The sequence below is a fragment of the Apus apus genome, chromosome 17 (genome assembly GCF_020740795.1).
Source record: "Apus apus isolate bApuApu2 chromosome 17, bApuApu2.pri.cur, whole genome shotgun sequence".
NCBI lineage: Eukaryota > Metazoa > Chordata > Aves > Apodiformes > Apodidae > Apus > Apus apus.
This window is the reverse complement of record NC_067298.1, coordinates 6,592,871-6,606,412: the sequence shown is the minus strand read 5'-3', so window position 1 is coordinate 6,606,412 and position 13,542 is coordinate 6,592,871. Positions and strand designations below refer to the sequence as shown.

The 13,542-nt window shown below is 43.9% G+C and overlaps 1 protein-coding gene across 2 annotated transcripts in view; it reads right to left on the bottom strand.

The window, feature by feature from the left end:
• The window catches only part of ABCC3 (ATP binding cassette subfamily C member 3), a 48,665-nt gene extending 35,671 nt beyond the window's left edge, over positions 1-12,994 (bottom strand). For both annotated transcript variants that reach the window (XM_051635044.1, XM_051635045.1), the window contains exon 1: positions 12,920-12,994. In XM_051635044.1, the coding sequence (XP_051491004.1) occupies positions 12,920-12,949 (30 nt within the window). In that variant the 5' untranslated portion in view covers positions 12,950-12,994. The remainder of the gene's footprint in view (positions 1-12,919) is intronic.
• Positions 12,995-13,542: the final 548 nt, after the last annotated feature.

The window sequence follows — 13,542 nt, the reverse complement described above, 5'->3', positions numbered from 1 at the left end:
TCCACTAACTGTGCATCTAAACTGCACCCTTTAATGCTGCAGAGTTAGTGCCTCTCCAGTCGAGAAGAGGCTCTTTTGAAGGCACCAGCGTGGGCCAGGGGAAGAGAAACATTCCCATTTACTTAAACAGGTTTGTCCAGACCTAGGGGAAACTTCACCCACAAATCCACAACACAGGGGCAATTACACAGCAATTCAAATATAAGATCAAAACCAAACAAAACTCCAGCCTCACATTCAAACTATTTCTGTGTTTTCCTCCAGCGAGCAGGTCTCTGGCACCAGAAAGGAAGATAAAGAAGCACCCATTTTTGGCTCATCACCTTAGCACTTCAGCCTCTCTAACACGATAAGCTCTACTAACAGCTACCCTGCCTGGGGCAGGAGATGCCCTCTAGAAGTTTGGAGCTGAAGAGCTCTTTAGTTCCAAAGCAAGAGCTTATCTACTATCATTTATTCAACAAAATACTAATTTCCTCTTTCAATTACATGTGGTTTAGCAATGTCTTGAGCATGTTTGCAATTGTGTTCCTCTGGCTTGCTGGAAAAAAGCCTGGTAAAGGAAAGAACAGCAGTAACTGGGAACAGAATAAAACAAAGACTTGGATTAAGGGAAAAGTTATTGAGAGGAAAAAGAGAATTAAAAAGTGTGTGTGGGGGGAAGAGCACTGTTAATTTAAACCTTTCCTATAAAACCAAAATGTCCAGAAATGGTTTTCTGACAGAAACCTAGAAACTGCCCCAGATGTCCATTAACTTGGGACTGAACACAGGCTGACTATTGTATCCAAGACACAGACTGTATGGCTGCCAAACCATTTAAAGGTTTTCATTAACTCTTATTTAAACAAGGCAAAAGACTTGCATTTCTGAACGTATAAATACAGCTGGCTAGACAACAAAAATTCTGTCCTAAAAAAAAAAAAAAAAAAGATTCTGAGATTCAGTTGAATTATCCCTGAGAATAAATTGGAACCTTTCCAAAATTAGGTGAAAGTACAAGCAGCACCCACACGATGACCAAGAGCCTACTACTCCCATGGCCCATAGGCAACACGGACGTGGGCTGAAGGAGAAAACTATGTGCAAGGTGACAGACCTGACTACTGGCTATCTTGCTAATGTTTTCCCAGGTCCAATTCCATCCTGGACCAGACAACCAAGCTTTCCTGGAACAGATGTGTTTCTGTAAAAAGTTTCCCTTTCAACAGTTTGGTTTCTCAGAGTAGACTCTGCATTCTTAAATACAATCAGAGGGGCTCCTGTTAGAAAACACAGCACCTAAAGCCTTTCAGTAGTGTGATTCCATGCAAATTACTTGCTGTCCCGAAGACTGGACCACAGTGGACTAATGTTGTCATGCCATGTGCATGTAGCAGGGACTCTGCTGTGAATTATTATTTAAATTTGGGAATCTGAAAGTTGTGTTTCTTGCTTACCACATTTCTTACCAAGCTGGATTTGTTTCCAGAGAGCTGGCAGCTCCACTTTATGGCTTTATAAATCACCACACTGACAGCATATATTCCAACATCCACTCCAACCATAAACAATTCATTTTGAGTCAGGATATGACATGAAATCTCAATACAATCTATCCTGACCAAGCCAACATTGTTAAATATTGCTAAATACCCTTCAATTCAGCAGTGAAGTTGTGGAACTCCACCCTTCAGAACAAACACAAGAGGCAATGGCTGGAGGGACACACCAGCTCTTTGATTCCTACCTTCAAGGCTCCTGCTTTAATCTGTCATTGCCTTTCTATATTCTGAACCCTGTCCTGGTAAGCAGAGCAAGTTGAAATGCTTCTTGCATCCCATACTGACCAAGGATGAAAATACCCACCTTTCACTGTTTGGGTTTGGAGGTTTTCTTTGGACTTGCTACTGAAAGAGATGTAATAACTGAGGTTCCCTGGCTCTGTGCCACCCTGAGAGCCACTCACCTTCCTCTGTGCTTCACAGTCCTGTCTCAGGGTCCTCCTCATTGACAACCCACTGAAAAAACTCTGCAGGCAGCCCCATGACCCGGAGCAGGCACCTCACAAGGGGAAATACTCAGCAGCATGTGTTGGGAAGCACCACTTTCTCTAAGAAGCTCATCCCAGGGAAACTGCAGCCAGCGTGTCCACCACAGCCAACAGCACTATCAGCTCACTTCCCTCAAGTGAGTCTTAAGGGCAGTATCCTGTGATCTCTTCCTAACCCAGATTCCCACTGCATTCCACAGTTGCTCCAGACTGCCAAGAGCTGTGTGGCAACTGTCTGTAAGCAGCAGCATGGCCTTGGACACAGTATCCTGGATCAGGTTGGAGGCTCTGTTGGTGAGATACAGCACAGAAATACCAGCCTGCTGTACTGCACCCCCAGACAAACAATTTACTTAATCCTGTAATAATACTTAAATGCAGTGGCAGCATCCATGGGAAAAGAGATTAGAGATGCTTGTTACAGCTTCACAGCAGACAAGGGGTCCCCTGGAGTCTAAAACTCACAAATTAGTGGGCCTTTCTGTTTATTAGTTAAGACCATTGACATTACCCCTTCCAGCAGCTTTCAAACACACCCATCATCCAGTCACAACCCTCGTAGTGAGGCCCATCTGTGCAGCAGGACTTAAATTTAGATGAGCAGTTTTAAATACATCATCTTCATTTAATGGAAGGTATTCAACAGGGGAAGCTCTGAGCACCATTAAATCTCCTCTAATATTTAGTACTTTCCCCTCCTGAAAAGGCCATCCTTAAAACTGGTAAAGCACTCAAAGGCAACCAAAGTTCAATGCAAAGTATCCTGGGTTGGTTGCACATCATCCCTTACAGCTTCCAGAGAAAAGGGGGAACAAACAGAAAGCACAACGCTAGGCTGAAAATCAGGAACAGGGCACTTCCTGTCTATCCCTTTCCCAAACTCTGAGGATGATGTTTAGAGAGCTGAGAAAGGCAAACTGGGGTTCTGGTCTTGGGTTTAAGTCTAAACCCACTCCACCACAGAAGTTTAAAACCCAAATGCCTCACACTGGCTTCACCCAGGGTACAGCTGAGGCTGCAGTGATGCTCCCCCAACAGCCAGCAACAAAAGCTTCCAAACCCCAGGGAAAACTAACAACAGCTTTTGTAGCCTCAAGCAGTTATCTCCATTGAACAGATAAATTAATACATGTTTCTAAGTTCCTATAGTGCATAAAGAATCTGGAAAAGCACAGGAAACACAAATTCATTCTTTATCTGCTAGGAAGGTGAAGGCCATTGTGCTGACGTCATTCACACTCTACCCAAGGTTAATATGTGCCACATCACTGATTCTGTGCCAGTTATCACGAGTTGGCATCTTATTTAAGATTAAAAATCAAATTGGAAAGCTGACTGGGAAGGTACACACGAAGAGTAAAAGATAGGGAAGTGAGTAACTGAAAGTGACAACGCTTTCCTGCAGTAAATAAACATGGAAATGGCATCTTTCGCAGAATAAATAGTTAGTGAGAACTTAAATGCAGAGGCAGCTTTTCCTGGACTGCTTTTGCCCCTAAATCTGGCAGATATCCTGCCAGTGAGTTTCACTTGCACAGCCTTACAAAAAGAGAGAAAAAAAGAAAGATGGTTTTCTCTTGGCTCTACCACACTCCCAAGAATGAGGATGGCTCTGCAGTGGCTCTGAACTACAACACCAAAAACTATCAGGGCTCAGTCTTACAGCCCAGTCTTCATCTCAGCCTCTCCATGTCTCACCTCCTACTTCTAGCTATTGTCCATGTCCCCTGCTTAGTCCCTGCTGGCAAACTATTTGTGGCAAACTCTAGTAATCATCTTAGAGCCCAAATGTAAACAGGCACTCTGCTCCAGGCCTCCGGAACACTGCCAGTTTCAAATGGCCTTTGCAGAGCAAGATAATTTCCTTACAATTCCAAAGGAACAATTTCACCCTTATGCACAGAAGGAGTAACATGCTTCATTAATCCACAGTGACTGCTGCACAACTCATTTCCTTCACACGATTACATGAACAACACTTCTCTCCCCTCTTAAGGCAGGGCAGAAGATCATGACATTCTCCATTGCAACAACACAGCAGTACTGTCTGGAAAAAAGGTAAGGCTGAGAGGATGCACACATTTATAGTACTGCATGAACCACACAGTTAATAACTAGAAATGTTATTTTTCTGTTTCCAAAGCACACTGCAACAGCTACCTGCTTTACTGAAGGACACCATGTAGGACACTGAATGTCCTTTTCCAGCAGTAAAATGATCTTCAGTGGTTAATTAGTGGATCAAATAGACCTGGCACAAGTTCATAGCCTGTCCAACCTCATTTATGGTCCTGGAGTAACTAGTCACAGGTCTTTGCTTGAATTTGAGGTTTCATGGTACAAACGGTACCACCACACAATGCACGAGAACTGTGGAGCAGACGTGCAAAAAATCAATGTACTGGCTTAGTCACAGGTGTTAAACAAAACACTCAGGTTCTCTTTCTTTTCTTTTTAGTTTTTGAGTTTTAAGATTGACTTTCAGAGCTTCTCTAATGTGATGAACTAAAACAGGAGGCAGCATGAAAAAAAAAAAAGCTGGTTTATATTCTGCCGAAGTCACGTAAACCTGAGAAATGGAGCTTCCCAAAAAGCATCTGTAGCATAAGAGAGATAGTGAAGTAGAAGTTGACCACACAAAATGTCTCCATCTAAGACAGTATACATCTAAAGAAAAAAAAAATAATAAAAAAACCCACCTACTTCAATTGTTTTAGAGCAGTTAGTCTTCTTGCTTGGACAGAGAGACACTGACCAACCTGCAGAAGGGAAAGCAAGTGCAACCACAGAGGTACAAATGCTCATGGATCAAAATCAGGGTTGAAAGAAGAAGGAAATTGGATCACTCTTTCAGCAGAATAAATTCCCTGCCTTTTAAAATTGATCAAAGCTATACACTGCTGTAGAGAAAGCTTTCTGTTAATTGCATCATCAAAGGACTTTCCCATGGCCTTGTGTAAGCACAAATAAAGGAGCGGGCTGCTCTATTTCAGCCCAGTGCGATGATGGATGTGAGGGTATATCCTTAATTTGAGCCATCCCAGCTCCTTTCAGCTGAAAGGAACTGAGTTAATTCAAGGATTGTAATGAACATAGCTCAATTATGAAGAGGTAGGAACAGCTGAAACAGCTGCAAATGAGATGGTCCCTGCTTTATTTTATTCCCTTTCCATCCTAACCCCTCCATTTCAAGCTGACCCATCCAGTCAGGCTAATGTACAATAAAAGGGATTGTCACAAAAAAAAAAAAAGTCACCAGCACTGCTCTGACACTCTGCCTGCCTAGAAGGAGCCAGAACTGACAGACTGACTGCAGCAATAATGAGATTTTAGAGTCTGGTCAAGGTTCTTTACATGACAGTAGCGTGGGAGTTTGGTGGGGCAGGATGGGTCATGCACCATCTCAAGCACCCAAGGTTGGTCACACTCTTCAGCTGCAAGGACACTAATTAGGGGAGCACCACGAAGTCAAATGCAGCAGCAGGTTAGTGGGCAAGGGCAGGCTCTGGGTGCTAATGAGCTTTAAGGCCAAGATTAACCCTGGTTTATTACTCACAGAACTGACCTAAGCTCACCTGCCACAGATGAGCATTACACTACAGCTACACTCGTGGAGTTAACGTGCACAAACCAAACTCTTCTCCCAACCCATAGACCTACTAATTGAAGTAATTTTTAATCAGAAAAAAAGAGTGAAATCCACTCCCTAAACCGTGGCACTAGATGAGAGAAAAAGCACTCACAAAGCACCACTACAGGTAGCATGAGCAGGAAACTTCTGCTCCTGTGCCTCCCCCCATCCTCTCAGCTATTCCCTCTTCTCTCCTTCTGAAAGTGAAGGTCGGTCCTCAGTGTTGCAAAGCCAAAACCACAGAGAGAAAGAAAATATGAGATCATGTGACTATGGAAAAGGAATATGTTATTCAGAGAAATCGAGGCAAAGGCAGAACTGCCCTGGTACATTGTTTTACCCCAAACCAATTGTAGGAACAGCCTCTCTCCAGTATCAACTAAATGATGTAAACATAAAGCTTAACACTTGATTTTTGACATCCAGAAATCACTAATTTCTAAAAGAATAATGTTTAATTATGATCTGTACAAACATTCTGCAACTCAAGAGAGCACCTTCATCCCTAAAGAGCTGCTGTGAGACCCAGTGGCTCAGTTGCAACCTGCTTACAGCAACAATGCTACAAATACCCAAATGAGCCAGAACTTTCACACTTCACCACAAAGAAGCTTAGACACCACCCTAAGTGAAGTTTTGCAGGTCACCAACATGTAACCAAGAGGTAGCAACTCTGTATCAGGGCAGGAAAAAAATAGGAAAAAAGCAGCAGGCAGAATAGCACTGCTGGATATGAAGATTTCCACTGGCCACAATTTTACTACTGGAAGATCTATCAGATGGAAACTGATTCCCCCAGAACATGACTCTTGCTTTTTCAAATGAGGTGAAACATAAAAGGATGAAGTTTTTTCATGCCCTTTGTTTCATTTCTCCTACTTGCACCTCCCCTTACTGTAACAAAAAAAAGATGCTAAGCAGAACGTGGAGGTTTTTCCCCCTTTTACTTTTCCATGTTTCCAAGTGTACATAGGGAAATTTTTAAAATTGCATGTCTAAAGAGGTGAGGGAGATTCTAGAATACAAGTCACTCTATTAGGGGGAAAGGAGAGACACCAAAGGAAGAAATGAGAATTATCCTTTTTTTCTTTTTAATTGCACAAGTATCAAATGTATTTCTGTATTCTCAAAAAGTTTCAGACAGAAAAAAAGAAATTATCACGTCTGAAACTAAATTACTTTGGCATTTGAAACAACTCCTGTGAAACAGTTTTGCTTCTCCTTCTTCATTCCTTAGCCTGTTCTAACTGAAAGCTTTATGACACCAGCACGTGACGTTACTGTAAATGATCTTTTATTACATTGACTTGTCCTCTCATGCTGCTGTGAGATTAGCTCGGGGACAAGACGCCAGCTCATGGAGGCCCAGCACAGAACCAAGGCTGCTGGTTGTACAAAAGCCTGAACACATTCCTGGGAAGATCTCTGGCTGCTTGCTGCTGTGCTCTCCCCCAGCTCAGCCCAATAACGTGTGACTGGATAATGGCCCATCATATTCACAGCACTACCAGGAGACAAATGGAGCATTAGCTTACTGGGAAAAATCAAAGATCCCATTTAATAGGTTACTCAAAGGAATTATTTTAAAATTAAATTTTAAACAGTAATAGTCACTTCATTTTAATACATTATAGATTTACACATGTAGAAAGGAAAGGATTATAACTCCAGTGGCATAGCAATTTGCCTACCAGGTAGGTGAGGCCCATCTCAAAATGCTTTATATCCTTAACTCTAGCGATTAAATAAGCTTCATTTTAAGGAGCTCCTCAAGGCAACTCATTTTGTTTCTGCTATCATTTCTTTTCAGGAGGCAAACTTTATAGTATTCCTAAATCCCAGGCACTACATCTACCAGCTATGTCACTTGAGCTAAAACGGTCAGAGCTGTGACCAGGAAGAGTTCTGTTGAAAGCTGAAGAACATTAAGCACCTTGAGTTTTGCTACAGAGAAAAGGTCTCCCCATGGAGCTTTAATCCTCCATTAGAGCAAGGTGGGATCTTGCCTCCCTGCCATCTGCCCCATCTCACAGCATCCTCAGGTTTTACTGTCCCACCACCAGGAAACACATGAAAGGAAGGGACAAGCAGGCTTTTGTGTCCAGAAGACCTTTGTGAAGCATCTCCCACAAAGCTGTGGTGCACCTGAGCAAAAAAAAAAAAAGTTATTCTCCCCTTGGGCATTTCCACCCCCCCCCAAAAAAAAAAAAAGATCCCATTTCCTGCAGTTCCAGAACTGCAAACAGGAATTGCAGATGGAAATCAACCATACTGGTCAGACGGTGATGGTAACAATTTTATCAGCTACCCCATTCTTCTGTCCTAAGGACTGTTCTGTTCCTTTGACCTGTCAATGTGCTGGTTTGAAGGAAATGGCAATGACTGCTTTCCTTGAAAAACCTGAACAATCACACTCGCATATTCTACTGAAATTAATATCATTTTCCTAATTGTCATGGAAGGATTCCATAAATCCTTAATATTAGCAGCTTTCACTGGTCTTAAGTTTTGCTCACAACTCTCAAACCCACACTTTGTCTTTTCCAGACAGGGTCAAATATAATCTCTTATTCCATTTACACACAGATTAATGATAATAGGTCCTTGATAATACTCTAAATCTATTTATAAATATTTATACTGCTCTTGACCTTGAGAATCTGAGGCCCAAATCTTTCATCAATACCTTCCATTTAACTCAGTTCAAGAATCTTAAAACCTTGGAGTATTTGAGCTGGAGAACTTAATTGCTTTTAAGTTCAGGATGTTACCAGCACAACTACACTGAGAGCATGTAACTTCATAGATCTGATGTCTGAAGAGGTCATTAAAGTTACCTGTTCTGATCTCCTACCTAACACAAGAAAGAACACAGATACCTGACATGATCATTCGTGAAGAAATCTATAGAAGTGGGACTCACTTATCTGAAGTGGGATGCAGTTAGCAAAGATTATGAGGAGATCTGCATCACGTTTAAGTTCCTATAAGCACTGAACATCCTGTGTTTATCACAGTGTGGCAGAAGGAGAAGCTTATATATAAAGAATAGCCAGTCTGGACCATATGATCCTACTGCAGAATTTCTCTTTTGCAATGACCTGCTACTTCCTTTTCCTTCACCCTTCTTTACTTTTAAAATAAAATTCTACACAAGAAGTACAATGTTTCTCATTCTCCTTGAAATAAACATTTCTTCCTTACTTCAGCTGTCCTAAGTCATCTTGAACTACAAAAAAAAGCAACAGCAAACCTTAAGCATGACACATGAGGAAGCAAAAGGGGAAATTATGAAGAGAGGACACCAGTGGCACTTTGAGCCAAGAAAGCAGGAAGTTGCATTTCCAGAGAGCAGCATGACTTTTAGTCCAAATCTACAAAACTTCACAGAATGACTCAGGGTGAAGGAATATCTGCAAATCTAAAGGTTAACGGGGTGCTTGTATGAGATTGTCTCTAAGACAAGGCTGAGGTATTGTTTACTGCTGAGAGTTGCTGCAACTTCCTGTGGAATTACTCAAGAGCCTTTTAATGAAGAAGGAGCCAGCATTCCACATAGGACGGGGAAAAAAAAACAACACAACATCTGTCAGGATACCAAGACATGGGATAGGTAAGGAAACTGCTCTGTGGACTAAACAGGATCAAAGGGAACAAGCCTGGATCTCATTCATAACTGACTAGAAGTTGTGGTCCTTCCTTCAAAAGTGCTGTATCACTTGTCCTCCCATTTCCTATTTATGCTGTTAAAAGAAACCAACACCAAAAACACAAGCTGCAGTTTAAGCCTAGGCACTGTGTCTGTAGGCTAAGGTGTTGCCATGACCCATCATCCCAACTGCACCCAAGTAATGCAGAACACTTCATGTTTTATCCTCACAGCAGCCACGGTGTCACTTCTCACTCAGAGACCGAGCCACAGAAAGACAAAGTGTCTTTTCACTGGAACAGCATTTGGTTTTCTAAGCTCATGTTGTTTAGTCCCTAAGCCAAAACACTTTTGCAGCAAACTCTCCCTAGGAGATCACTTTGTTGTTCCCTCAGAGGAACCGCTCAACGTTTTACTGCAATGGAGGACACAAGCAACTAATGAGTGATAATCCACCAGTATCTACTTCTCAAGTACAGAGATTGTGGGTCACATTAATTGGCACTCCTATCTAGAGCACTTACTAGCACATAGTAAGTATGTCACACAACAAACAGGAGGTAATTACGGGCAATAGTAAATAACACACCTCTGGACTGCCTGGTGTGGGTACGTGCTATCACATTCACCTCCTCCTGAAAGGCATTTAGCTTGGGAACACTGCTAGGAGACACCAACAATTAGTTCTGAACTCTCAGCTGAGGTAGACAGTGTTCAGGCTATGAGACTGCTTATACTGCATTTTGAAAAAATAACATTCAAATTGTTCCTCTTTAATATATAAATTACCCTGTCTTAGTATTAGCAACCTGCTGATGGCATCTTCAGCAGATAAAGCAGTATCTGGAAGCCAGAAGCTTTTATAGATTTCTAACATGATCTACAGTATTTCCTTTAATTTCTTATTTCTAAAATGAGTTAAACAGGAAATTATTTTGCCTCTGCACAAGCACAAAAAATCCCAACTCATTGACATTTCCAGCAAAATTCCCCACCCTGCATCAGGGTGAAGAGTTGAAACCAAAACACTTTTGATAAGCCAGAAAAATCCAAGATAAATCAATCATCTGTTAAAGTTGATATATTTCAATATAAACATTTCCATGAGCTAATTCTGAATGGCTTTTTGTTTTGATTCTGGCCTCCTTTTAGGAGGAAAGTATTATAGTTGGTTTAAACTCCAAAACAAAGAACTGTTTAAACATCCAGAATTTATTTGACAAAATATGAGGAAAGAGTCTAGGTTTATAAGCTAAGAAAAAGCAAATATTATGGTTCACATTTTATCAAGTTCTTGATCTGAACACCATTACTTTGCATGAACGGGCCAGTAACTGCCTTTCACCTTGTTCTGCCTTCTTCAAGTGTACAGCAGTGAAAGAAACACCAACTTTTGCAGACCTGTTTCAGAATAAGCCTCCACCTGCATTTTCTAATGGAACAGGTGTATTTACACAGAGAACCATTTCAAGGTGCCTGTCATCCATGTAATCTTCACTTAAAATCTCCTTTATAAAATCAGTTCACTGTATACACTCCTATTAAAAGAGAAAATATGGCTACCAAAAATAGGGGTTAAGACTCTTGCTCACTGAGTCACATGTTCCATTTCACACAGTTATTGAGTATCATTTTCTTTTAACAATGAAACAGGTGGAAGGTTGTTCTGACTCTAAACAACTCTGGATCATTCCAAAGAAGGTAACAGCCCCACATTTATTAAGTTGTTTGCCCATTTGCTTAAGGAAAATTGCTCTTTCCAATCAGTCCCCATTTATTCTTTAGTAATATTTTATGTTGAGGCATAAGGATGCTATAATTACACAAAAGGAGAAGTGTCTGGAGAGCCTTGTAACACATGATTGACATCTTCCTACACAGGCTGGGAGAGAAAATGCACTCCTCTCCCAATCCAAACTATCATGCTTCAGATCAACTGCAGTTAATCACATTTGAACTATTACCTCAAGCAAGGCTGAAGGTATATTTTTATTATTTATGCTTTTTAAAACACATTTAGATCTCTTCAACATTTATGCTGTATATAAATATTGGGTAATTTAAATCCCCCCCCTGGATTACCTGCATATTACTTCCTGTAAGTTTAGTTTTGAAAAGTCATGGCAATATTAAAACCAGGATACACTACCTGAGCATCCACAGAACCACGAAGGATACTGTGCTTGAGTATAACAGCACTGCATAAAGTACAGAACGATACATTTACTTCCTACTTAGGACCATCAAAAGCTCTGGCCACTAAAAGTAGGTGCACTAAAAGTCTCCCCTTGAGAAGCCAAGACATGCTTCCCAAGGCAGTCTACAAACTAGTGAGCAGTGTTGATCTGTTTATGCTTGTTCTTGTTCTATAAGCGTTTCTAGTAGAAAAAAAAAGAGGTGAAAATACTTGTTTGAGCAAGCTTATCTGCCAACTGTTGTAGCAGAGAGCCTGCAGAGCACTTGGAAATGAAATCTGTGACTGAACAAAGAAATGTAACCAAGGGGCTTAGCAGCGTAAGTTCTCTGTTAAAAAGTAACGTGGAGATGATAGATTTTGAATGATAATTAGGTATCTGAAGATGGAGCTCAACATTAAGCCCTCATGGCCAATCCTGTGTTGCCCTTTAGTAGCTTTCTAGCAGTGACTCATCTTCAGATGCTCCTTTTCATTCCCGCTCATCTTTCTTTGAAAACGTACCCCTTCAACTAAATCAACATAAGAGAAAGGCATGGGCAAAACCTGCGATTTGTTGGCGGGCAGTTCCAGATTCACCATACCTGCTCAGCTCCCCTGGCTTCATAGGCTCTAGAGCGCCTGCTTACACAGCAGAGAGAGGAAAGCACATGCTGTACCTTGGGGAAAGTGCTCCTAACAGCGTTTACACACTTAACCCCGAGAGCAGAACGTGGCAGCAATTTCCAAACTTTTCTGCTTACAAACCCGGTGCCTGCTGCAATCAGCCTTTCCAAAAGGCTCCAAATACTAACTAGCATAAGTCTCTGCGATCCTCCGAGGCTTGTGATGCGTTCCCGGGCTACCACGAACACATATTCAACAGTTAACAGGCTCTTAACAAGGAGGACCTTGCCGCTCATCAGAGGGGCCCGGAAAGCAGCAGCAACAACTAAAACCGGACCCTTCAGAACAAGGCAACAGCAGTCCAAGGTGGACCACAGCTGTTCGGAGAGCAGCCAGAAACACGACCTCTCCTGCAGGAAAGCGGGAGCTGTGGAACGGCCTGGGGTCCTGTAGGGTCCCCTTGGGACCTTGTGGGGTCTTGGCTCTGCTCCGGAGATGCTGAATCGCTAACAAGAAAGGTGCCATCGAGCCTGCCCCCGGCCCCGCTCCCCGGCCGGCTCTCGGGACGCCGGAGGGGCCCGGCAGGGGAGGCAGCCCAGCCCCTCCCGAGCCGCAGGACCGACCCCTGCCCGCCCCGGCCCCTCGGACCCGCGGCGGGGAGCACACGGGCACGGCGCTTCTCCTCCGCCCCGGGACAGGCTCCGCAGCCGACACCGAGGGGACGGGTCCGCGCTGCCCTCGGACCAACTTTCTCCTGAGCGGGGGGAAGGGAGGGAGGGAGGAGGCACCGCCGGCCGCGCTGCTTACCCAGAAGCGGGACCCGCAGAAAGCCTCCATGGCCGCGGCAGGGGAGCTCAGCCTCCTCCAGGCCCACGCCGGGCACCGGACGGGGGGAGAAGCCGGCTCCTTCCCTCCTGGGCGGGCCGGGGGCGGGGAGGAGCAGGCCCGGCGCGCCCCGTCCCGCCCTTCCCGCCGGCAGCGGGTGGTGCCCGCGCCGCCGCCCCGGAGCTCTCGCCCCCTCGGGCCGGGAGGCGCCGAGCGGGGCCGCGTCTCCTCCGAGAGGCACCTGAAGTCGGGAAGCGGCCGCCAGAAGGTCCGACACCTCCCCTCAGGTCCGGGCAGGACAAGAGAGACCGGCGGGCCCCGCTGCGGCAGCCCCTCCAAGGGGCTGGAGTCACAAAGAGGGGCTGCCACAGTTCTCCTCAGGTCCCTGAAGCTGCTGAGATGTAGCTTCTTGGTTTTCAAGGGTGACTTCCTTGTGGAAGGACCAAGACCCTAGGAAAACGTTTCCCCATGTTAGGACGACCTGCTGGAACAACCAGACCTCTGTTCTTCCTGGGGAAGGTGGGTGGTTCCCACAGGGCGAGCGAAGGGTGGGCTGAGCTGGGGTACCCACTGGGTTTGGGGCTGCCCACATCCACCCAGACCAG